The sequence below is a fragment of the Nothoprocta perdicaria genome, unplaced genomic scaffold (genome assembly GCF_003342845.1).
Source record: "Nothoprocta perdicaria isolate Ctin4 unplaced genomic scaffold, notPer1 scaffold_344, whole genome shotgun sequence".
In the NCBI taxonomy this organism is placed as follows: Eukaryota; Metazoa; Chordata; class Aves; order Tinamiformes; family Tinamidae; genus Nothoprocta; species Nothoprocta perdicaria.
This window is the reverse complement of record NW_020455582.1, coordinates 445,351-471,959: the sequence shown is the minus strand read 5'-3', so window position 1 is coordinate 471,959 and position 26,609 is coordinate 445,351. Positions and strand designations below refer to the sequence as shown.

The 26,609-nt window shown below is 39.1% G+C and overlaps 1 protein-coding gene across 1 annotated transcript in view; it reads left to right on the top strand.

Moving 5' to 3' along the window:
• The window catches only part of DROSHA (drosha ribonuclease III), a 62,107-nt gene that overhangs the window by 12,073 nt on the left and 23,425 nt on the right, over window positions 1-26,609 (top strand). The window contains exons 9-19 of the mRNA XM_026043991.1: window positions 1,670-1,741; window positions 3,286-3,367; window positions 5,171-5,245; window positions 8,568-8,737; window positions 13,088-13,212; window positions 16,669-16,768; window positions 18,919-19,026; window positions 21,594-21,701; window positions 22,808-22,946; window positions 23,604-23,664; window positions 25,532-25,591. Of these exons, the coding sequence (XP_025899776.1) occupies window positions 1,670-1,741; window positions 3,286-3,367; window positions 5,171-5,245; window positions 8,568-8,737; window positions 13,088-13,212; window positions 16,669-16,768; window positions 18,919-19,026; window positions 21,594-21,701; window positions 22,808-22,946; window positions 23,604-23,664; window positions 25,532-25,591 (1,100 nt within the window). The remainder of the gene's footprint in view (window positions 1-1,669; window positions 1,742-3,285; window positions 3,368-5,170; window positions 5,246-8,567; window positions 8,738-13,087; window positions 13,213-16,668; window positions 16,769-18,918; window positions 19,027-21,593; window positions 21,702-22,807; window positions 22,947-23,603; window positions 23,665-25,531; window positions 25,592-26,609) is intronic.

Sequence of the window (26,609 nt, the reverse complement as noted above, 5' to 3'; positions counted from 1 at the left end):
CAAAAACAGAGATCTTAACACTAACATCTTTGAGTGGAACATGTTTGTACAATTTGAAGTCTTGGCTTGCACACCGTTGGAGGTATCTGTCACAGTGTTATAATTTTTCAGTAATAATTGACCTTGTCACATATTGGATGAATTATTTTGTGTAATCGCAAGAGAAAATGTAATTTTCATAATGTAGCTACCAAAGCAATCTTATGGTACTGACCAAATGTTCCATATGTATTTGCACTGCATATATATCTTCGGTTCTGTCTGTAGAAATAATTCAGTTAAGAGATCAGAATGTGGTCACTTCTCTGAAGTATTCATCTTCTGCTTATAATAAAGGGAAAGATTTTAGACAATCAAATTCCTGAAACAGAATAACCTGTCTTAATTGAACTTGCATCTTAGAAAATAAAAAAGTACTCCTTTTTATTTATATAGAGTTAGATATTCTCATATATATGTGTGTGTTTGTGTGTATATGCAACATAGATATATATATATATGTATATATCAGTGATGCTTTTATAAATAGGTAAGCTTTTCCTTTCCTCAAGTTCTTAAAGGTGTCTTCTTGTCAAGACTTTTTTGTTTTGGCAACATTTAATATTAGAAAGGCTTTTATCAAATTCCAGGAAGAGCAGTTTGTCCTTGTATTGCTTTATGTTTTTTACTTTAGCTCCTTAACCTCTAGTTACTTTGATGTTAGGGGGTTGTGAGTAGCAGCTGGAGAGTAGGGACAGCAGCAGTTGCTGATGGAATCGTGTCGTCAGCAGCGGCACATAGGCAGAAAATAGCCAGGGGTTTGTTCAGCAGTGGGCTGCAAGAAAGTGAGAAGAAAATGCTGTGTCTCTGCTGAGTCTGTGGATTTCAGTGCATCTCCACTTGTGCGTGTACACTAATGCAAAATAAGACTTGAGTTGCTTCAGTTTCGTAGGTCATTGATATGTTTTGAGATTGTCTGTTACGTTGGCAAGAGCCGTGAGTGGTAGAACTTCCTAAAAGTTGCAAGAATCTATAGTGTTTTAGAATTCAACTTTGTTGCCTAAAAAAAAAATCTCATCAATAAAAAAAGTTTCTTTAAAGTCCATGGACTTTCCAAACATGAGTAGCATTAATTTAGTGTTTGTCTTACCAGTTAGCAGAGCAAATTTTTAAGAGTATTTGTTAGATAACATTTGTGTAAACCTCTAAATCTCTTCTCAGAGTTGCTGCCTTCTGTTTTCATCACTTAAAGCTGCATTTAAGGGCAGTATGTAATCAGTATACGAGCGGTAGCCTGCCAAAAACACTTTCCCTTCAGGTCACTGTTTCAATCTGGCGTGTTGTATCATTGAAAATAAACTTGCCTGCAGCTAAACGTTCCCAAAGTGAGAGAAGAAACTGCCTCGCTGAACTGTGCCTTTTCTAACGAGAACTTTGTCTCCAGTAGGTGGCATTATTTGATCATCCTTTGCTGTCCCTCCAGCCAGGGGCGGTGGCGAAGAGGCTCCCCTTGCGCTTGCTGCAGTTCTGTTTTCGGTGTGATCTCCTTGTGCGACTCTTTATTAAGTGCCCTCTTGATCAGAGAGTAACACCTGTGCATGCTACGTGGCATTAACTATGCAGATGATGCTGCATTCCTTTCCATGCTGAATCTCTCTCTTTTTTTTTTTTTTTCTTTTTTTCCTTCCAGATTCCTTTATGTAAAGTAATCAGATTTAACATTGACTACACCATTCATTTCATTGAGGAGATGATGCCTGAGGTAAGAAGGGTAATTAGTCAAAAGTCAGAGCTGTCGGTGTGCTTAATGCATTAAGCTCTACAGAATCCTCCCGGAAAGTCCATAAGAGACGGGCTGTGTCCTGAATGAGTGCCTGAAAGGGATTTGCACTCACGGGTACTAGCACAAATCCATCTATATAAGATATCCTGTGTTAACATCCAATATAAAGAACGGCTTATACCTGTAGCTGCTTTCCAGTGGAAGCTGCACACCATGTGTGTCAGCTGTTCTACTTGTCAGTTAAGTTAGGCATTATCCTTCCTTTACAGATATATGTATTAAAAAGAAAAAAAAAAAAAGAGGCATGCCACGGTGCTGATTTGCAAGGACCACGTGAATGAGTGGCAGAGCTGACAGAGTGTGAAGCTCTAACGATCACTTACCAGTAGTTAATAAAAGCTGGCACCAAAACAAATTTCCTGTGGATATAGACAAAGTAAATTCAGTTCATAATCTTTTTTTTATTACAAAACCAGTCTCTGGTGAAGCCAGTTTGTGAAGTAATTTGCTGGCGTGGAACAGCTGTGTGGGTAAATACCCCTGTATACTGACTGCAAAGATAGGATCAGTGTTTAATTTAGTCACATATATTTATTTTTTTTCTAATTTTCTACTTTTTTAATGCTCAGCAGCAAATTTATCTAAATATGTGCAAGTATGCAAGAGCCCTAAAATTCTCCAAAATTATTAATATGATGAATCCAGTTCATTTCTTATTATTGCATATGCCGTGTAGTCTCCAAATCTTTCTCTAAAATAATAAATGGAAAATAAAATAGGAAATCTGACTTTTTTTGAGTTCTGGTCCTTTAGCTGTGGGTAAAACTTTACTTGCAAAAATAACTTACTAGAGCATTTGTGTGAAAGAGATTCTGTTGTTGCTTTGTTGGGTTTGGAACTTATGGCCAGCTTTATATACATACAGTTTATATCTAGTTTTTTTTTCTTCAGGAAGACTTTTTAAAGGAATGATTTCATTTAATACTGAAAGCTGCATGCTTTGGAATAGCTGCTTTCCCCGTCAATGAAAAGCCCTCTTTAAAATCTTATTTATTTATTTTTCTCCTGTGATGACTCCTAAGGTCATAGTCTGTGATGTACCATTTTGTTGCTGAAAAGATGACTTTTATATCACAAATGGTTGTAAGTTACTAGAATAAACTTTTAGGAACAAGAGTTATGAGAAAGATCCTTCTTAGAAGTATATCACTTCCTTAGTTTACTCAGTTGAAAGAGTTTTGGTGCCGGTGAATTATTTCATATCCTCAATAATTTTGGCCCATGGAGTGAATTTAGACATTTAATTAAGTTTCCTCAGTATGTATTGACCATGCTTTCCTATGTGACCGCTGTGTAGTATTGGATGACTGCAGATACATCAGTGATGCTTCCAAAGTCTAATGTCTAAAGACTGACAGATATGGAAAGATTTTTTTTTTCTTGATATGTTTAACAAATTTTGAGTGGCATTATTTGTATTGCAGTACTGCGTAATTACATCTGTCTTAATTTTTTTTTCCTAGAATTTTTGTGTGAGGGGTCTTGAGCTCTTCTCTTCGTATCTATTCAAAGATATTTTGGAGCTCTATGACTGGAATCTTAAAGGTAAGTATTTTACTTTAAAAACACAGAAGTAGGTAATCACAGCTTTAGTAAATACCTCTTTTTTTTTTTTTTTTCTTTCTTTTTTTTTTTTCTTTCTTTTTTTTTCCTAAATTGACTCAAAATAACAAAGGCAAATGCTGTTTTAAGTCAGATGGACAGAGGAAGTGTCTGAAGACACTTTCAGAAAAGGGTGAAATTAGCAAAATTCCCTAGTGTGGATTATGGAAAAAATGCACAAATTTGTCATTGTGTCCTGAAACATAAATTAAACTTCTCCCTGAACCAAGAATCACAGTGAGGCAGTGTTGAGCACCTCCTTAAAGTCAAGAAGGGCAAGATCTACTGCTGTCCCCTCACTTAACCAATCAGACATTCCATCTTGGTAGACTATCAGATTGGTTAAAAGTGACTTTTTCCCTTGGTGAATCCATGGTGGCTGCTCCTGATATCTTCTTGTCCTTCAGGTGCTTAGGGATGGCCTGTAGGATGAGCTGCTCCATCACCTTTCCAGGGATGGAGTGAGGCGCACAGGCCTGTCGTTGCCCGGGTCCTCCTCCTTGCCCCTTCTGAAGACTGGCCTGACACTGGCTTTCTTCCAGTCCTCATCACCTCTCGCAATCTCCATGACCTTTAAAACATGATGGAGAGTGGCCTAGCAGTGATGTCCACCAGCTCCCTTAGGGTGCATTCCATGCATCCCATCCCATGATGGGTGCATCCCATCAGGGCCCTGCACATGTCAGGTTTGCCTAAACAACCTCTATCCCAATCTTCTTCCACCAAGGGAAGTCTTCCATTCTCCAGACTTCCTCTTGTCTCCAGAGTCCTGGGGGCTGGCCTTAGCAGTAAAAGCTGAAGCAAAGCAGGCATGCAGTAACTTTGCCTTTTTGGTATCCTTTGTCAAGAGGCTTCCTGCCCTATTCAGTTGTATTTCTCTACAGGCAGGTTATGAAAGTTGTGCACTATACAGGGGTAAGTTGTAGTTATAGCCGAATGTGACACCTTGGGAAGGTGAAAATTTATCTTCCTGACAGAACTGTAGCAAAGGAGAATATAAAAGATGAGCCTTTAGCTGGTCTAAGAGAAAATCAAGAACATTTCAAAGGAATTTCATTTCAGAATCTGTGGATGTCTTTGAGTGTCTTGACTTCCTACTTCTTGTTGAATAGGTGAGCATGTGAGTGTCATATGTTTTGTGTAGTATTCCTTGGTTTCATGTTAAGGGTATTCTAGTATTATTTTTACCATTTCACTGGTTTTGTTTGCATTTTTTAACAGATACATGCTATTTATTTCCTTTTTTTATTAAACATACAAAGCCTTGGATAATGAAATCAGAAAGGAAAAGCTCTAAAGTAACCCTGGGATGTTTCATTGCTACATCTGCCCTTTATTAAAACAAAAAACTATTAATTAGGAGAGAATAATCTAAACATCAGTGTTGGTGCTTTTGTCTGTATTGTGTTGTGATCATATAAACAGATTTCTTTTTGTTTTCTTTTTTTGTGTCACCCTTTTAAATAGAACTGTGTTTGAGCCTTGTTTTTCTTTATAAAGGCTATTGCAGTTTCCTTTGAAATTGGCCATGGGGAAGCTTTCATTAGAAGCTGTTATTCTCTTCCTTTCTGCTTTGCATTTTACCACTTTTCTGTATGAAACTTAAGTCCTCTGTCATTCCATAGTGATTTTATTTTGGACAGGGTTTCTGTTTTTTCCTTTATTTGGCAAATGCATTGCTGTTCCTATTATTTTTATTCTTACTTTTTTTTCTTCTTCTTTTTTTTTTGTGTGTGTGTGTTCAAGGTCCTTCGCTTGAAAACGAGTCTGCTTGCTGCCCCAGATTTCACTTCATGCCGCGATTTGTGCGATTTCTTCCAGGTAATGATTCTATTATATTGTTTTATGGAAATGACAACCTAATAAAGGGAAATGCCTGTTACAGGTGAAACGATTCAGCTGGTGCAGCAGCATGGTGATTCCATCTGAATACCTGAAACACTGCCTGGTGTTATGCTAAGGGTATGCATAGGCAGACCAAGTCTTGTGTGTTCCTGGTCATTCTTGCTTTGTCGGAGCTGTGGGGTTTGAGGAGAGTCGTTTTCTGCTGTCACATGAAACCATCTGAGTATCCTGCCCCCGCTACTCTTCAAGGTGCTGTGCCAAGTGATTATATAAGATTTTTGATACTTGTTTTTGAGAGTCAGCACCCCCGAGCACCAGTTTTTCTGATGGTTGATTTCTTTATCTTGATGCAAGTTTAGACCCTGCAGCTCACAGTCTAAGACAGAAAGTAGCCATTTCAGTGTGATTCAACTCTTGTCTAGCAGCCAAGGACAAGCTTCAATATGAAGAGCTTTATGCTCATTTTGAGTGATCAGCTTATACAGGCATTTAACACATCCTAAGACAGTAGGACAGACTTTCAGCTGGTATAAATGTCATGGCTGCTCTGCAGATGTGTCCTGCTGAGGTGCTGCTGGTGCTGGCTCCAAAGGCTGGGTGGGCAGGAGGACGGGATCAGCTGCTGGGCTGGGGGAGCAGCTGAGACGCGGCGCAATCTTCATCCAAAGGACCACGTCCTGGAGATGCACCCTGCTCTGGGCTTCGAAACTTCGTTGGGGTATTAATTATAGCCGTAGCTAAATGAGGTTTGGCTAGCTGCTGTGGAGAGCCCTCATGGCTGCGTTTCTAATTGTTGTGCCTGCCCGGGTTCACAACACTGTTCAGTCAGAAGCAGAGCTCTGAGGCTTGCTAGCAAACACCGCATTGATTCTGCTGAAGCAATTCACAAAATAAGCCATCAAGCCACATGTGGCTGATTAACTTGACCTCATCACAAAATGAAAACAAGTTTGACCTGCCTGGATTGTGTGGCTTGAGGGTGTTTTCGTGTTAGTTTGGGAGTTTTATGTTCCATTTTGTTTTATTTTAGTTGGAAGTCAGCTCTTTCTGCGCTGTTAGGTTGTTTATTGATGGGAGAGATAAGTCTCTGTCTGTGTGCTGCTGTGTGCTTCCTTTTTGAGGTCCTCAGCCCTTTAGCTCTTAACAAAAATGGCTTTTTTCCTTTTATTTTCTATATTCTCTTTTAGCAACGTTATAATACCTACTAATATATATAAATAACTTTATAAATACCTATTTAATCAAATTTGCAATGTAGATAGTTTATTTTCTGACATGTTCATAGTGATTATTAATTTCCAGAGAGTGTAAATCTATTTCCGTCAGGTATGTTTACAGAAGATTATTTATGTGTCTTTCTTCAAAGAAGATGCATTAGCGCTACAGATGCCCACACATTCATCAAGTGTCTTCTTAAAGATGGAAAAAATTGCTGATTTCACATCCTCTCTACTTCTCTTATTTTTCTCGCATAGTGCAAAGAAGCCCAGCTTTACGATCTCTGCATTTGTGTGAGTTCCTTGCAAGCACAGATTTTGGACTCAATCTGTGCTTTAAGCTAATTGCATTAGATTTGCTGAGTGCCAGAGATACAGAGAGCACAAAATAGTTGTCTTTTCTTTCCTTTCTTTTTTTTTCCCCGGGATTTTTATAACAAATATATTAGAGAGCAAGAGACTGGAGAAGACTGTTTAACTTGACAAATGTGGTGTGTTTTGACCCAAAGAAGGTCAGGTCCCTGAAGTCCTGTTTAGCACAACTGTCCATGGCAACCCATTCACTTTATACTTTTTTATTGGTTTCGGGACACGAGCTGTCTCTTGCTGAACAATATAAACTAGTAGTTGGCAAAAGTGTAAGCAAGCATGTTCTATACTTGAATCTCTCTTTATTTCTAAGAAACTTTCCAAATTTTAAAAGCTGTTTTGCTATTTAGGTGACCGGTATGATGCTCTCTTTCTGCCTCTATAGATCTTCAGAAGTATTTTCTCTCTCAATTCTTGTTTGGAATATATTTTCCCTTAGACTCCCCTTTATAGTTAAAGTGACTCTTAAGTATCCTAAGTGGTTGCTAAACCAACTTATATATCATTCTTCTTTGTGTTTTCTGTGCTGTAAGCCGAGTTAGAGAAGGGTGCATCCCTTCATGCTTGTTATAGAGGAAATCATCTTAAGCAGCACTGCTGTGCTGCAGCAGCTCAAAGAGGTTTTTCTGTGTGCCTAATACCACTCCCTCTGTGCTCTGTATTCTTCCCCAATATCATTTTTTAGGCTTTATCCAAGGATTTTCTTTCTTTTTTCTCTCCTCTGTTCTTTTTTTTGTGTGTAGTGTTAGGGAGAATGTACTCAGTGGCAGGACCAGATTTTTGCTGCTTCCTATGGAAGGGAAAGCAATGTTTATGCTTCTGTGGGCTTGAATTTACAAGCTGCCTCCAACATCTACTAAAGCCCCTAATAATTTAAGGGGGAATGTCTTGAGAGATTTATCACAAAATTAAAGCTCCAGGGTAGCATATCTGTCTCGTGTGAGCTAGTTACACTGAATTTGAATAGTCTGTCTCTTTGGAGAGGTGGTCTGTGAAGACCCTCGCCTGTTCCTCTTTGCTGACTTTGTCTTTGCATCTGTAGCCGGCTGCCCGGAGCTGGTAGGGTGTTTGTTCCGCTGTCTTCCTTCTCGGGAACAGGCCTTGCTGTTTCCTGCCTGTTTCCTGGGGCCCCAGAAGTGTTGAGCAGTCTTCACCTGCCTTCATCCATGTAGGGACAGAAGAGAGCGCGAGGCTCCTCAGTCTTCCTTGCTGCAAGGGTAGCGCGTAAGCACTGCCACTGAGCTTGTCGTGCAAAGATAACTCATTACACTCACCCAGGAGTGTCCTGTGAAATTGCTGAGTGTTCCTTAAAAAAGCCACATAAATTCCTAAAAGGCTTTTTAATTGCTCTTATAAAAGGAGTTTTGAAAGTGTGAAAAGGAAGGTGTAAGGGGACAGTGTAGCTTGTTGTTCTGTCTGTTTCTTTTAAAGTTTTTCAGTTGGAAATTTCAGCTTTGCAGTATGATGAAGCTGCTGTTTTTGCTATTGCTACCATTATTGCTTCCAGTTTAGCAAAGAAGTGTTTATACATGTGCACTATTCATCAATAAAACATTTACCTTTTATTTGTCAAGTTGCTTAGCCATTTTGCATTTTGTTTTGCTCATCTGAATATTTTTTTGTTCTGTGTGTTTTTCTCTCTTGCTAGTACTTTTAGGAGCAAATAACTGAAATGTGATTTTTTTTTTTTCTCCTTTCATTTTCTTTTTAAGATGGAGGGAAAGAAGTACTGTCAATGCACCAGATTCTTCTCTACTTGTTACGATGCAATAAAGCTCTGGTGCCCGAGGAGGAGATTGCCAACATGCTTCAGTGGGAAGAACTGGAATGGCAGAAATACGCAGAGGAATGCAAAGGGATGATTGTTACCAGCCCTGGCATGGTACAGCAAATAATTCTGATTTATGAACAGTGATGCACGTATGTTTTGTTTCAGAGTGTCTCCTATGGGTTGCACTGTGAGTGGAAAAGATGACCAATGGCAATTTGAAATAGGAAAAGGGCACTGACTTGTCCCAGCCCTGGCAGGAATTGCACCCTCTGCCTCCCTACCGAAGGACAGGATTCCAGATGAGCACTGTTTAAATGTGTGCATTAAACGGAATAGCCGTACTTTAATTATATGAACCCTTAGTTTGCCCCTCTGCTTTCATATTCTTTATGACAGTCTTTATCTGCCTGATCACATTCTGTTTTCTGTGATGTAGGCCCAGAGAATTAGTAATTATTTTAGCTTTTCTTTCATCTTCCTCTTTTGAACCCCAGCTCTAATGTGCTCTATCCGGATTCTGCCCTGAATAAGTAAAAGGTCTTTTCTGCCTGTATGTTTTTTCATCTGGTTGCTATGCTGCTCTCACTCATACCAAAGAATTTCATGTGTATTAATGAATGCATCCATTAATTTTCAGTGCCAAACTTGAAACCTGTATAGTTTTATTATTTTTTGGAAGAGTTAGTATTTTAAAATATATATTCTCAGAACACAGCTCCTTTACACTCCAGTATTTATGCAAATTTAGCCCATTTTCCTGAATTTCATGCTCTGGAAACGAGCACAAGAAAAAAACAGAAACAGGACAGAAAAATGGAAAGAACTAAACTACAGGATTTTGTTTATGTGATTTGCTCAGTATCCGAAAGATGGCATCTCAGTAGTAGAGGTGTATTTTGGACTACATATTAAAGACTACCATCCAGCTTTCTCAATTGTAAGACCTTTCTTCTTTTTCTTTTTTTCTCCCTCCCTAACTTCATTTTCCTTCCTTGCTCGTTTCACAATTTTTCAACCTGTCCCGAAAACCTGAAAATCTGTAACTTGGAATCACTCCTAGTTTGCTTACTGAAAAAACCCTCTCCTCATTTTACTACAGGTGGTTAAAAGCTGAGTCTTAAATCAGAATATCATAACAGAAATTGTTAGACTGTTTTAACTGTCTAACTTAATGTTCCCTGTGGCCACCGTGATCTCCCCAGTGCAAGGGACAAGGCAGCACAGTTTCATTTGCTGAAGCTATGCTGATTTCTGCCACTAAACCCTTGGTCTTTTTTGTTGCTTTGGTATATCTTAGTGTAAAGATACGTGTATATAATATGCTCCTTTTTTACATGATTGAAAGATCTGTAAATGTCTTTATGCACCAGACTGCATTCTGTGCCTGCTAGTGTTAGCTGTAGGATTTCATGTGATTTTTACTGAACTTAGCATTCTACAATACATAATTTTTAGAGTATGTATGGATAACAAAATATAAAAACATGAAAGAAATTTACAACACTTTGAAAAAGATCATGCTATAATATTATCTGTTGAAGACATTTTGTAGTGTTTTTTTTCTTAGTCTATGAATTTTTTTTTCAGTTGATTGTAGCATGTTTTGTTGAGTATAAAAGTGAGAAATAGAGAATGAAAGTATTTTCTGTGCATCTTACCACATGTTATAAGATGGAACAGTTCTATTATAGAGACAATGTGAAACAGTATTATAAAATGACAGCTCTTCAATTCCATTTTGTCTACTTGACACAATGAAGTAAAACACTAAATTTTATTTTGCTGCTTTCCTCCACAATAGCACTTCAGAAATAACAGTTTCTCCCGAGAACAGATCCAGGTTTTCTTTAAGCTGTGCTTTATTTTAAGATGTGAGGTGTACATACGCACAATGGAGAAAGGAAAAAAATTGACAAGCACATAAATCACATTTACTTAAACAGCTAACAGTATATCCTCATTACTTAAAACAGTTCAGTATGTTCATGGTGTTCTGTTAGTTCTTGAAAACTTCATTTTGGAAGAGATTTAAAGGTTAACAGATCTTAATGTGTTACTCTTTCTAAAATGCTGCTGCTTTTTTTTAATTAATACATGCATATATATGTATACACACACACATATGTATTTATATGTTTTAGCACACTTTCATATGATGTCTGCCTCTAGTCCCACCGTGCTTACTTTTACAAGGAAAACCTTGACGAGGTTTGGAGTAGGGAACAAAGATAACGGGTCTCTGCTCCATTAGGATTTCCTCCTTTTGGGTGAGATATTAAAAGTAGGGTTCTGATTGTTTGTGGTTTGTCAAGGCACTCTTTAGAGAGGGATAAAAATCTGAAAAAAAGTAACACTTTATTTGTTTGTATTCTGTCTCCTGGTACATAGTTTATACTGTATGTTTGTGTATGATGCTACTTAGGCTCAGTTTCATTCATTTAACCTCCAGAAGCACCACAGAGATGAAACTGGTCTCCACGGTGCTAAAAACTTTCTGTGTTTAAGTTGAGCGTCTCTCCATCTTCAGGGACAGAACAGTTGCAATAAATCTTCAACAAGGAGGTCTTTGTCCTGGTTGTTGTTTGGCATTTCCTAAGTTCTTCACGTGACAGAATGCCTGAATACAAAGACAGTGCCATCTAAATAAACCAAAAGGGTCCAGTTTTAACTGGTGCTGAGTCCACACATTTAGCACAGACCCTGAAAGCTCCTCTCCGTTTCCCACCTCTGAGATTCAACCTACTTCTGCTTAGGTGTCTGAAATGTGGAGCATTTGAACAGGAAAATGCTGTCTGTATGTCCTTAATATATTGATTCTAATCAGTATATTGAGAGTAATGATTGCTAAATGTCCTGTTAATCGGATTTTGTCATCTTTGTTCCCAGAAGAATTGTTGATAGATAGTAAGGCAGGCTCTGTGTGTGTGTGCACATCTGTTTGAAAAAGAACAAGCCTAAAAAAATTCTTTTCTAGTGCCATGGGATGGGAGAAGTAGCAAATGACTTCTCTGAAGACAATAAAAGCTCTCCAAGTTGGCTTTGTGCAAAGAGAACAAAAACAGATGAGCTTAAGTTTTATGACTTTAAGCTCTGGTTTACACAACACCTTTCTGCCTGCTGCAGATCCTCCCCGTGTTTTTTATTAGAATTTGCTGTCCCATTCCCTTTTTTATTGGAAGTACTGTCTGCAAGAGCTGTTCTTTTTTTTCACTAGCTTGCTTGAGCAAACTGAGTCGTGGGTTGCTCTGTATAATCGGTTGGATAGATGAAACTTTATCTTTTGTCATCCTGTCAAAAGGGAAGTGATAAGCCTTTCTCCCCTTGGAAAACATTTATCTGAAAAGTCCAAGTTTTAGATAAGTTTTTCAACAGTGGAGAAGTCATTTGGCCACCTGAGGAGGGTTACCTCTCCTTCCAGTATTGGCTTCATTTATCCATGCAGAAAATGATTTCTGTAAATAGTTCTACAGAGGTGGTTTGAAGGATTAAAGCTTTGTTCTCGACACGGTTTGTGGTGTTTTGTTAGAAGAAAGTCTGAAACTCATCTTTGAGAAATTCTTTGCGCTAAATTGACAGTTTTGAGATGCAGGTAACCAAAAGTAATGCCCCTTTTCTAGAACTTTAGACAAGCAGAAAACATTGGCTTCATCCAGCTTGATGGTGTGGTGGGGCGTAAGCAAGCACATAACAAAGCTGCGTGCAAGGTAATGGAGGTAATGGTATTTATTTGGAGACAAGCTGTGCACCGTCCACTGAGTTTGTAAATATGTTTGGTAGGCAAACGAGAGCTCCGCAAGCAGCAGGTCTGCGGCAGTGATGGGTAATTACTCATTTTCTGCGTCTTTAGAGGTGAAGTGAAAGTTGCCTCCTTCTACACTGTCCTTTTAACTATAAAGAGAACTTTGGTTTTGAAGTATAAGAAGGACAAAAATCTTCCTCATTATACAAGACTGTGTGCCTTCCTATGTGCGTCAGCCCAGGAGCCTTTTCGAAGAGTGGCCTGACAGGTTTTTGTGCCACTTAGTCGCTGTGATTGAATGGATGTAACAAGGGATTCACTTACGATGGATATTGGGAAGAGAACTAAAATCAGAGGGCTATCTAGTGAAATCCTCAGAGATGTGGGAGTTTGGGTGCCGGAACGCAAAGCCTGGTATTATTTTCAGTGTGATGTTAGATCAAGAGGAAGGTGCTGTAAGTTCTCAGAAAACAAATAAATACATGCACTTGTAAAATTAAAATAAAAAGGCTACTTTTTTTCCCAGAGGAAACCAAGTCAATTAACTTTGACTCAGTCATTGCCGTTGTCAAATATTGATTGTGGTACAAATGATAAATATTATGTGTATTTTAATAAGATGGGAGTTTTGCCGCTTCTTATTTTCCTGGGCAGTATGGGCTAGGGACAGTACATCTTCCATGGAACTGTTGTTAATTAGGTGAATTTTGTTTTCGTCCTAGAAACCCAGCTCAGTTCGCATCGATCAGCTGGACCGCGAACAGTTCAATCCTGATGTAATTACTTTCCCCATCATTGTCCACTTTGGGATACGACCTGCTCAACTCAGTTATGCTGGAGATCCTCAGTAAGATGCTTTTCCTTCAGTCTCTTGTTTGGAAATTCATTACTGTTGTCATTTGTGCCTTAAATAGGGCTTGTGTATGTGCTTGTTGAGTCTGGTTAAAAAGCTTAGTGCTTATGGAACTGGACACACTAGCTTTTGTAAATTAGAGAATATGAGGTATAATTTATTTAACTAGTTAAATTTAGGGTTTTCCTTTGTAAACTTCAGTTTCTGAAACAAGTGTGCACACACAAACATTATTAAATTGAGAATATTTCTGAAGAAATATTTGGAGAGCTACTCTTCTAGGTCAAACAATAGGTTTCTCTAGTTCCATGTTGTTACTCACAGTGGGCAGTGAGGGATTTTTAAGAGGAGAACAGTGTAACAGGAAAGGCAAGAAAATAAAGTAGTTGCCCATGGCCCCAGAAGTTTGTAGCATACGAACTGCAGAGCTCGAGGATGTCGCACCTCCTTCGTTTAACTGCTGTGAGGGAACCTTTCTTTTTCTCACATCGCTGCTTGAATTTATGCTAGTGTCAGTCAGAAGGTTGCAGATAACTGCTTCCCTGTGACTGCGGTGGATTATATGGAAAAAGGACATTCACTTATGTTAGGGCTCTACTTGATCGTTTTATTAGGTGCTCTTCAGGTGTTATAACAAATAATATGGCAATTTTCTGTTTGCTTTCTTTGTGCCATTCGTACTTTTATGCGCTCTGTCATATATTTCTAAGTTGTCCCTTTTTATGACTTGAGGGGTCAAGTCCTTTTCCTGTCTCCTAGCTTGGAAACTGTTGCATCGCTGATGTTTTTTACTCTCCCTGTTCCATCCTTCTGGAGCTGGGGAGAAGTGTAGGGAAGGAGCAGTGAGGGAACCCGAACTCCAGGCAGATGAGAACTTACTGCTCCACTGTGGATTTGAATAGTGACCCATGGGGATTGCTGGTTTTGTTGTTGTTTTGTTTGCTTTTTGTTCACAAGTGGGTTTCCTGATAATTTATTTTACTTTTCAGGGAACTCTCCCATAGATTCAGAGATCTCATACCTTGAATGGTAACAGAAATACAGAACTCCTTCCTGTGCATGTATGATTAAGCTTTTTTTCCCTCTTCATTTTCCTCCAGTGTCATTTATTGACACTGACTTTCATCTGCCATTTTCTGCTCTCGTCACTTGTGTCTTATTAGTGTTTTAAACTCTTAGCAGTGAAATTTCAGTTTACAGTCCTGAATAATTTTGTATCATCAGCAAATTTTTACCTCACTCTTCACTCCTGTGGTTGTCAGGAATCATGTTGGAGCTGTCTTTCATTTAGAGGAAACTGCACTTTCTTGGCCTACAAGACTTCAAACTCAACAGTACTGGCTTTGCTAAATTCTTCATGCTTTCAGCCTCTCTACTTAAGTTAAGAATGGGGAGGAAACTTGTTTGGGACTTTAAATTTACATGTTAGTTGGCAGGTAAGTTACAGGGTTGGGAAATAGGAAAAGCGAGTGCCTGTTCGAATAAGAGAACGTTTTCTGTTTTCTTTTGGGCATGGTTTTGGTGTTTCTGCCTACAAATAGAGAATAATTAGAGAAAGAAATATAAGAAAATACACCCCTACCTCTGTTTTGTGGCTCGATTTCTTAATGTTTGTGAAAAGGCAACATCTTCCATATAAGGCAGTATAAAAATGCAAAGATTATTCTTCTCACCTTTTTTTTTTTTATTTTTAACCTTATTTAAAATCTTGATTTTTTTTTTCTTTTCCAAAGCTGCACAGGGAATTTAGATGTGCTGCTTCTGTTGAAGTAAAAGCGTAGTTTTTGTGGAAAACCTCTGCGTTGTCATCATAAATCTCAGGCTTAGCTTTGATGTATGTGTGAATTATGCAGAGTTCTGAAAGTATTTCCTCTAGTGTTTCTTTCCTTGATGAGCTTCTGATGCACTGCATCTGCTTTTGCTGTGCGCTTGTTTATCATTCTTCCATCCTCCCTGCAATAACAGAGTTGGTTGGACCCATATCAGAACCACTAGCAAAATTCATATTGAACTTTGTAGACTTTTGGTCTCCTTTTCGGGCTGAAACTTCTTCATGGCTTTTGCTTTCTGGTTGGTATCTCATTGTACTTTTTGGATGAGAATTCATCAGAAATGGGTGTTCTGCAAAAAGCTATTTTGCAGCTTGCAGAAAGGCAGGAAACGGACATAAGAAAAATCTGTAGATTGCACACACTTCAGATATATTTGTAAACTCTAAAGATACTGAAATCTCTTGAAACAAAAAATGCACATTGAAGAATGATGTGGAGAAATATCTAAGAGAAAATGCCAGTAAGAGATGTGTGTGTGTGTGCGTGCAAGCACATGTGCATTTGAGAGCCTGGCATCCTGGAGAGATTATGAAATCCACTCAGTGGTTTGTCATTAGTGTGATAACTTCACAGTAAAACTACTGATCTAAGAAGGTTCTGAGGAGTATCTCTTTATAATAAAAAAGAAAATAAATTACTTAAGTTCTCCTCTCTGTCCCCAGAAGTCTGCTTTTTTGTGTGTGTGTTTTCTTGCAAAGTTGTGTAGTTCGTGATTATCTTACGATTATAGACTTATTTTCTGAGGAACCAAGGGTCACACCATGCTTGACCAGTCCTCCTGTAGTCACTCTCGAACCTGATAATCAATTGGAACCAAATAGAGTACTGAGGTGTAGTCTATGAGTGGACTAAGGGCTGAGCAGAGTCGTGAAAGTGGATGTTGTGTTGCAGAGGGACTTCCAGAATCTCCTTCCCAAAGGACAAGGTGCAGTCGTTTTGGATCACATGCAATTAGATGCATCCAAAATACGAAATAAGTAGACACTTGCTGCAAGAGGAAAAAGAGAAGCCTTATGTATATCCCAAGTGCAGCAAAAGCTTCTCTTGCAGGCTCTGTTCAGCACAAAACCATAGAGATTCAAGCTCTGTTCTTTCCTTCTTCACAGAGTGGCTGTATGTTGCACCCGGCTTACAGAGACTTTCTCCCTGTGCTTCACCGAAATGTTTCGGCCAATGTAGGACAGGTTACTATTTCTGTTCAGCAAGTGATGAGTGAAACCTCTTTGAGAAGCAGAGTTCTCATACTTGAAAACTTGGAGAAGTGCTGCAGTGTCCAAATTGAGCTGCCATGGGGCCAAGCACTTGCAGTTCATGGGAGTTGACCCATTGGCAAAGGTGGGTGATTGGGAGACCTCAGGTCTACCCTTGAGCTCTGCCATCCCAGCCTTGCAGCACAGGCTCGAGCCTCTCCTCTGCGGCCGTGTCCGTAACCCTGGGGCAGACACGGTAGCGTTGGGACCTCTCTTGGAAAATGCTTTGAGATTTCTCTGGAGCAACAAGATACCTGTTAAAGATCTGTGTAAATAAATTATTGGTAGCTGAGATGTTCATACGGCCAAGTTGCAGGAGCTTTTTGTTGCATTAACCAAAATACTTGTTTTCTCTTTTTGTCCTTCAGATACCAAAAGCTGTGGAAGAGTTACGTGAAGCTGCGTCACCTGCTGGCCAACAGTCCCAAAGTCAAGCAGGCCGATAAGCAGAAATTATCGCAACGAGAGGTATGGTGGCCCTTCCTATAAACAGTAGTTGAGCACAGATTGAATAAAATCATATGATTGCCCTTCATGGAAACAATTGGAAATCCTTCAGAAAAGATTGTCCTTTCAAGCCGTTGCACTGACTTTATTTTTATCCTTTCCTGTTAGTGTATAGCCATAACTTCTTTATGATCATCGTCATTAATGATTCCAGGAATTAGTATAGGCACGAACTTTTCATTTCAGACAGCTCTTTTACGTGTCTCATAATTTTAAACATTTGTCTTTAGAAAGACAACTGCTACACTTGTGCAGCCTTTTAAATTGTAATTTATTAGGCAGTTGTAGTGAAGTTCTTTTAAGGTCTGGCGTAATGGACAGAAACAACAGAACTCAAATCCATGGAAGATGAGGTTTGGGAGTTTTGCTAGAAAAATACGTATTTTTTTTAAATAGTTGATTCATCTAGTTTTTATTTTCAGTAGTCTTTAATAGCAAGTGAGGTGTTTGTTCAAATTGATCTTTCTCTTTTTTTCCCCAAAGTGATGTTTAGTAAGCAATTCTCGAGTGCAGATGCTCAGCCAATGCAAAATTAAAGTTGGCAAAATAAAGTCACCTAGACATGGACTAACACAACCTGCTCTGAGTTATCTGTCTCTTAACATCCTGGACTGAGCACTGTGTACCAGGCACTCTTAATTGGACAACTTATATAAAGGATAAATAGAAGAGGAAGAAACTTTATTAGTATAGAATAAATCTAATGAAGTGGTGTTGTGTTATTTATTTATTTATTACAAAGCCTTGTGCTTTTTTCAGTTTTCCCCAGTTTGCTAATTCTGTTGCTGTGGTTGCAGTAGTTGTTCGATATATTTGATGGTTCACCTGATTTTATTATTACTGTAAAGCATGGTGTGCTGTTGCATGAGCAAGGGGCTTAATTAGCAATTTATTTATGTCAGTATCAAATAAGCCTGAACTCCTCGATTTTTTTCTATGTAAATAAGAAGAACCACAATATTGAAACTCACCTGTGCCACCACTTAAAGGAGTAATTGATTTTTGTCCTTAAAGGAGGTGGGTTTTTTTTCTGTTTATTACAGCGTTCCACACTTGGAGATCAAGTGGAAGCGAAGACTGTTCTTATGAACATCTCTTCATTAGTGGCTAATGGATGACTTACTTTTAAAATTGTAGTGCTTTGGATGTAGGAGGGTGAATGTGTTCTGTTGCAAAAAGTAAATAACATTCCTTCAGTATTTACTGTCTACTCTAGTGCTCTGACTTTTGATCCTAGACTGTATTATCTAGGATGATGGGTTTCTCAAGTGATTGCCTGCCATCAGAGAGATGTATAGGAGTGAAGTAAAAGCTTTATCTGAGGATAACCTATGCACTGTGACAATGGAGGTGTCAGTAACTTAGTAGGCGCTTTAGGGTGCATCTGACTGGCATGTGGGCGTTTCACAACTATGAATTATACCTCGTGAGTAAAACCGGAGTGCTCCCGAGCCAGTTAGCATGCCCTCTAAGAGCAGGTGTAGCCAGCACTAGCGCCTCTCGCAGAGAGCAACCGTGGCTTGGTCTCCACATGCAGTGTTTGGACCTGCATAAGGGCTGCAGTGCCATAGGTGTGTCCCTTCCCTCTGCCATTGGCCACTTGTTCCCCTGTGACCATATCATAGAATCATAGGATCCTTAAGGTTGAAAGGGACCTCAGAGGTCATCTAGTCCAACCCCCTGCTCACGCAGGGTCACCCAGAGCATGGGGCCCAGGGCTGCGTCCAAGCAGGTTTGGAAGATCTCCAGAGAAGGAGACTCCACAACCTCTCTGGGCAGCCTGTTCCAGTGCTCTGTCACCCTCACTGTCAAGAAATTTTTCCTTAAGTTCCCGCGGAACTTTTGATGCTTTGTGGGATTGGCTTATCTTGTCATTTTTGCCATGGAAACTCCACTGTTTTGTCTAGCAAAACTCCGTGCTGCCTGCACATGCGCCAGTTTCTTGTGGTTGATGGTGCAAAAAACTAGGGGTTGGTAGCTCAAAAGTTAGTCTTGATGATTCCCTAAAAGCAAACCCTCGGCAGATACTGTGAGCAGCCTCCTGCATGGTTTAGCACCATGTAGGTGTAGCAGGTTCCTCCTCATGGGCTCCCCGTTTTCTCCATGTCCAGGAGGCGCTGCAGAAGATCCGGCAGAAGAACACGATGAGACGCGAGGTGACTGTGGAGCTGAGCAGCCAGGGCTTCTGGAAAACCGGGATTCGCTCCGACGTCTGCCAGGTGGCTAAGCTGGGGATGATGCGTTTTCTTTGTCATTAGCTGCCACTCACCTCTTGCAAGGGTCATGCTCAGCTGAAGAGCAACCACTGGAAATTAATCCTTTTGCCTTGACGTATCTTTGTGTTTGAGGAACAGAAGAAAGCCACAGAAGAAAGCCAAGTTTTAGGCTTAGTTCTTTTTAGTTCCTAGCACTGGCCAACCATTTGATTAATTATAGCAAAAAGGGTGGCCAGGAGTGGGCAGTCTGGGCTTACGTTTTGACATGCAGTAACCTTGCAGTAACCTATGTCACTCAAAATCTGAGCCTCATACTGAACTTCTAGGGCTGCTTCTTTCATTCAACTGGATGAATTTTAAATATTCTTATTTTAGTTATGTTTCTATTTTGAGATTTATTTATATATTTTCTGTGAAGCATAAAGGCTAATATTTTTATATAAAAGGAAAACTGAGGAGACAGAGTTCTTGTGGTAAACAGTATCTATAGTTACAGGTTAAATTGAGAGTGTGAATTTATCATTTAGGAGATTTGAAACAGTAGGGTGTGTTATTCATAATAGCTCCTGTGATCTTTATTTTAATGTCTCATTCGATATTCCTGTTTGCTGTTGAAGAACTGCAAATCACTAAGGAGCAGTGAGCTATTTCTTTTTGTTCACATCCACAGCCACTCACCCTAAGCCAGCTGATTCTGATACGAAAGCCATTTGATTTGATTTCTTGGAGGGGTCAAGAATAGGCCAAGTGTATATCCGTAAAATGAAAGATCAGTGTTGTTCTTACTGTTTTCCCCAGATTATAGAAGGACTAGCACTAAATACATGTAGATCTACTCTGTGGGTAGAGTAGATCCAAAGCGTAGTGATCCAAATTTTTTTTACCTTTTAGAAGCACTGTATCTTAAAAGACTGAAACTTTCAAGCTGCAGAAGCGCTCTGATGCTTCAGAGCTGCTCTATGGTTCGTGCAGCAGCAGTAACACTTGTCCTCCTGGTTTGCAAAATGAAGCACATTGGGGAAGGGGAAGGAAAAAAGGGTGAGCAAAGTGTTCTGAAGATGGAAAAGGGGTAAGCAAAGTGTTCTGAAGATGGAAAATGGTTCAGTTTTGTCACACTCGCCTACAGTTACCCAGGAGGCCGCGTGCACTGCTGTGTTGGGCCACCATTCCCAACACAACCTGACCATGCTGGAGCCTGCGGAGCTGATCCCGCCTCCAGCGCTGCTCCCCGCTCTTGGCACTGTTTCCAGCCTGACCCAGCACTCCGGGTTAGGACAGAAATGCTGCATTTCAAAGCTCTTCATCTTGCCGGGCTCTTTAGGAGCTTCGTGTCGTGGAGCGCCGCCGCTCTGAGGAAGCGGCCATTGCCTGCGAGCCGGGGGGACGGCAGCACTGCCGGATAGCCAGGGAGACCCCACCGCCTCCTACCACCATCTGGGGCAGGAAGAGAAGGCACAACATGGCCGAAAGTGCCTGTACGAAGTAAAATGGCTGACGCATTTGTAACCCCGTTCAGGTGCCAAGGCTGGGGCACAGCTCCTGCGGCCTGTTGCTGCGTGGCTTGGGAGACGCTCTTCTAAATCACTGGCCATTCTTCAGTGTAATACATTTTTTTTAAAGCATGTTATTTTACAGTTTGTTTTAAGGAGATAAATAAAGCATCCACACCATCAAATAGCTATAATCCAACATGACGTGCATTAATTGAATCAATCAAGTATTTAGTGCTGTGAAAGCAGCGCTTTGTCAAGAGGGCTGCAAGAGCCAAGTTAAGACCTTCTGCCTGGCTCCCAGGGAGGTATCAGTTCCTCTCTCACGCTATCACCGCTGCTAAAATCGAAAACTTGATATTCCAGATCCTCAAACTTAGGGCCATGTATAGGGTTGCTAAATATAAACAATATTAAGATTTGCCTGAGGAACTGTGGGGTTTATTTTTGTCTTGGGGCCTCTGCAGTAGACCATGCAGACAGAGAAGTAGAGTTGGGGCCTCTGCAGTAGACCATGCAGACAGAGAAGTAGAGTTGCCCATTGAAATTATTTTATTTTATTTTATTTTATTTTATTTTATTTTATTTTATTTTATTTTATTTTATTTTATTTTATTTTATTTTATTTTATTTTATTTTATTTTATTATTTTATTTTATTATTTTTGTACTAGCCTAAAACTTAAGGATGTGAAATGGGAAGATCCAGGCAGCTAGTGTCATTTCAGTCATGGCTTGTTGAATCTTGACCTTACTGGTGACCAGATGTCTCTTTACCACATTCAGAGTAACTCAGGAGCAGACTGATTTTCTTTGTTTTTGTCCTGGTTTGTTTCCTTACAGTGGTTATGCGAATGGTAAAATCTAATTTGTTTAAGTGTTTGGCTGATGAGAAGTCGAAAGCAATGAATTTTTTTTAATTATTTTTTTTCTTCCTTAAATCAAAACAGAGTAGATTTCAAAGTGTTATGACAAATAGAATGTATTTCTGTTTGTAGTGTAGTTTCAGAGTCCCCTGTGCACTGAAATTGAATGCTTTTGCCTACTGGAATTCCTTTTTTGTTTGTTTATTTTTCTGCAGCATGCGATGATGCTTCCTGTCCTCACACACCATATTCGCTACCATCAGTGCCTGATGCATTTGGACAAACTGATAGGCTACACTTTCCGAGATAGATGTTTGCTGCAGGTAAGATCTGCCAAAAAAAAAGAAAAAAAAAGAAAAAGGACAAAAAAAAAGACTTTCTTTTTTATCTTTCTAAAATTATTGAATTTGGACATAGTACTGCTTGCTATGCAAATTCATGGAACTGAGTTCCTGTGCTCTAACTTGAAAATGCCTGATTATTTGCTTGGCAGGTCTTCCAGTAGTTTCAGTTGTCAGTCAAGTTTCATTTGACTTCTGTTCTGCATCCCCTCCAAATCTCTCTCTCCCTGTGGATCTGTGGATGGGACTTGGATGGATAAATTTTCTCCAACTTCAAAAAATGCATTTGTGTGTGCTAGTGAGGTTTCATTGCCCCAGTATTCTGTGTTAAGTAAATTGAGGCTTCTGAGAAATAAACCGAGAACTAAAAGCGTGGTGGAAGAGGAAACGCGTGAGTTTGGAGGATGAAGTCATAAAAGGCAAATAGTTCTGTTCCCTGTTTTATATTGTCAGCAGTAGAGAAGTAATCTTTTGATAATGCTAGATAGTACAGATGTATAAGTAAAGACCAATCCTGCCCTTGCTGTATACTTTCATTTCAAGAGAAGCCCTGTATAGTCATGTGAGGAAGAATTCTCTTGTATCCATGTCAAAGATAATGTGCTCGTTTATTGTTGTCGTTTATGAAATAGGAAATTTTTACTTGATCACATATGTGAACATTTTCAATACTTTCTGTTTGTCCAAATTTTAATATGAATATTCCTTCTGCAATATTAAAAAGAAGATATGTTTAAGTAAGCAAACATGGTTGTATTTAAATTAACTCAGCCAAGCTGGTAAGCAGAACCTCAAGGGAGAATTGACAGTTCATGCTTTTTTCTTCAAAACTAATTTCTTTTTTTTTTTCAGTTGAAAGTTAATTAGTTAAAGTGATGATTGGGCATAAATATTGCTTCTTTCTGACATCTGAAATAGTACATCCTACATTTAAATTGCCAGAACGAAGTTCTAATTGACAACATCGCTTTGTAGCTTTTCTGCAAAGTAAAAAAATAACTGTTATTAGCTACCACTCTAAGTTTTTTTCCTGCATTTGCAAAAATACATCTAAGACTTTTTTTGTCTTTGCATGTGTTACATTATAGCTTGCCATGACTCATCCAAGCCATCACTTAAACTTTGGAATGAATCCGGACCATGCCAGAAATTCCTTATCCAACTGTGGGATTCGACAGCCAAAGTATGGAGACAGAAAAGTTCACCATATGCACATGAGAAAAAAAGGTATACGGTTCCACCACTACCTTTTCCCTCCTCTTGCTCTTACTCAGCATGAAAAGCTTCTGTTTGTTATTGTTTCACTGGCCTTTGCTCTTCTGAGTTGTTTTAATGGAGGATTTGATACACATAAAGCAGTGAGATCTTTCTGGAATAACTGGCTTTGCAAATCAATCAGTAAGTGAGTAGGTGACACAAAGCTACAATAATGAATTAGAACTTTTATGATACTTTGATTTTTTGGCATTTTTCTTATAATTTGCTGTTCAACATGGTGAGTATACTGGAGGATATATTATGGGGGGAAAGAAGTTATGAAAATGTGGTCTGTCTACTGCAGAATAATTTTTACCCCTTAAGTGTATTCAGCTATAGTGGTGTAAATTCTTTATTATTTGTGTAATGTTTGGAATGTCTTTTTCATGCGAAGGTGATATTTTTATCTGGCTCTCTGAACACAATATTGCAAAAGCAGCTTGTAATGGGAAGGCTGTCAGTTAGACAGAGAGCATCTGTGAGGATTTTACCTGCTGTAAGTAAACCCTATAAATAACAGAATAATCTTGTCTATAGCATTTACAAAGTAACATGTTAATTAATTTTAAGCCCATTCAGATTGAATTAGTGGTTGCTTATTTAACTGTGCATTGTTTATATTTTCAGGGATAAACACGTTGATAAATATTATGTCTCGTTTGGGACAGGATGATCCAGCTCCTTCCAGGTAATGAAAATAGCAGACCTTAGGTTTGTGCAACATATTGTATGGTCTGTTTACACTCATGGAAACTGTTGCAGAGGGAGAGGTTTAACAGTATCAGCCAACTTACTGGCAGCAGCAGCTTTGACAAACAGATTAAATGCAAGGTGATTTGAATTGCCTTTTGTTTTCTGAAAGTGTGTTTTCTGCAATGACATAGTTGTGTCTGCAGAAAACGTGCAAAGAAGCTTTTTGAAGATAGGCAGAAGTAGAAGGTAATTCCACGGTTTGTACTTGGGTACCTTGAAATGAGGAAGACTAAAAGTCTACCGTTTATTTTCTGCAAAATGAAAAATAAGATTTATAATTATTGCTACCACTGATTCAGACTTGATTCTTCATCACCTTCCCTCACAGCTGTACTTTCCTAGCGTGGCACCATTTTAATATGAATATAGTACTGACCGTGGACTGGGAAGATGTACTGGTCCAGTTTAAAGCAGATGCATAAACAGCTAGGGTTAAATTAAAAAAAAAAAAAAAAAAGAAAAAAAAAAACTCACAGGATTAATGTAAGAAACAGTTGTGCATGTGAAAGCTCCTAAGTGCTTAAAGGAGGGGGCAGAGCATAGGCTAGTTAGCTCGTGCTGTAACTGGACCTTTTGAAAGAGTCATCACTTTGGAGGAAGCCGAGGAGCGGGAGAGGTTGGATTCTGAACAAATGGTTCTTGTGGCGTTCCCTGGTGCTGTTTCAGCTAGACTGTGCCCTCTCCCTTGAGGGTCAGCTTCAAGGCTTGCTTCAGCTCTTTTAAGACAATGTGAGGTAAGGCTGAATTGTGTTAATTCGCACCAAATAATGCACAAATATAAAATCGTGCCTCTGAGAGGTCTGCGTTTGCTGCGCTTCCCCTGCAAAGAGGAGTTACGGAATTGCTCGCACTTGATTGTTTTACACAGCAAAGGTACTTGAATTCTTTCAGCCCTTAAACAAAGGCCTGCTATCTCTCAAGTTAGATGAACTAGATAATTACTCGGGGAGTGCAAATTGCAGTGAAAGCTGTCAACCACTTGAGGAGGATTAAAAAAAATTCCCCTAGCTATGGCCTTGATTCTGTTCCCATGTAAGCCGAAATGGTACTACTTTACCTGCTTCAAGGTGTAGTGGAGAAATTGGAATATACTCTATGATATAATTCAACTCCTGTTGGTTTTTTCGGATCCTTTGTTCAGTTATTAATTTATTAAATAAGTAGGCAGAGAGTTTGGAGGAGAAGAAACTCTGTGCAAAGCAAAGGACAGTCATGAACATTAGTAGAGGAAGGGATGATAGGGGCTATGAAAAGGAAAACACGGGAAAATAAGATTCTGCTAATTTTAGAGCATCTAAGAGGTCTGAAATCTAAATTTGAAGAGCATCTTGTTCTCTAGTAATATTTCTTTTGAGCTGAAAGGAAATTACAGAGGCCAGGGTATAGTGTACTTCTGCACACTATTTCAAAGGTGCTATGAAAAATAAGAGTATTCCAGGTAGCTCTGACAAACCATTGGATGTAGTTCAGGGTCACCACATGGTGCAGGTGCAGGTGTTCACTGTGTACTCCCCCCCCAGAGGGGCACACACCAGAAAGATGGTCATTTACTTCAAATAACCTGGTGCCCTCTGACGGGCAAAACTTTAAAAGACTGCAGCGTCAGTCCTGAGTTTGATGATTCACGTAGTCGTTGCTGTATTTTGGAAAGGATCTGCCCCAAAGAGGGTGGGGGAACCTGCAAGCACAGCTATTTGAGGCTGATTACCAAGCAAGTCAAACTTGTTCTGTTTTAACTTCGTTGTGCAAATAGCCAACATGTATTATTTACCTGAAAGTAAATCTTGAAATACCTTTTTCAGGATCAATCACAACGAGCGTTTAGAATTTCTGGGAGATGCTGTGGTGGAGTTTTTAACAAGGTAACAATTGTCCCCTGCTTTTTTTTTCTCTTTAATTACATTTGTGTGTTACTGGCCTACCATGCAGCTTATTAAGCTTGGCAGTGCATGCAGTCCTGGCCCTGGTATTCAGAGCTGCACATCTGCACGCACCTCTTTTGAGGTCTCCCCCAGTGCTGATGGAACAACGAGTTAAATTGCAAGATGAAAAGTTACAGCGTCTGTCTCATGGAGTGCAATTTAAAGTTAACTGGGGGTTTGGAGATTACAGTTTAAGTGACAGACAAGTTGAATTTGTACTCATTTTTAAAAGAAATTTTCATTAGTGTGCCATTTTATTTCTATGGATTCTTGATGTTCTTTTTCTCTAGCTGCAAGTGAAACTTATTTAATGTTAATATTGAATGTGTTAGTAGATTTCCAGTTATTAGGGATATAGCTTGCATAATATCTGGATGTAAATGAAATGGTTGAGCATGTGTAAGTTATTTAGAAGTAAAACCAAAATTTCACAATTAATTCAAAATTTTGATTTTTTTTTAATATTCTGAAATTAGTTGACAATATTGTAAGTTACCTGTGTAGCCAAGTTGCTGAAAGTATCATCTGTCAAAAAAAGCAATTTCAGAATTCCATATAGTCCGTTTTTAATTGCTTTCTCTTACATGGCTAAAAGAGGAGTAATCTTTTTCCCGGAGGAGAATCTTTACAGTATTGCTATGTGATAACTAACAATTGCCCTTGTACATCCGTTCTCAGCTAGCCATCAGCTACTCAGAATTAAGGATTATTTGTTTGTAAAGGTCTCAGTTGCCCTAAAAAATAGTGGCCTTTTTCCTCATAGAACAAGTACAGGCTGAGAAGATGGAAGACTCGCTACATAAAAGTACCCTGCGTTTTTCATTGTCACTGTTCATCAGCCCTCACTTGACTTTTTTCAGCTAACTTTTGTCTTAGTTCAGAAAATATTTGAGCACCTAATTAAGTCCATTTCTATGCAATAAAACATTTAAGGACCCACTCACAATCTGAAGTTTTT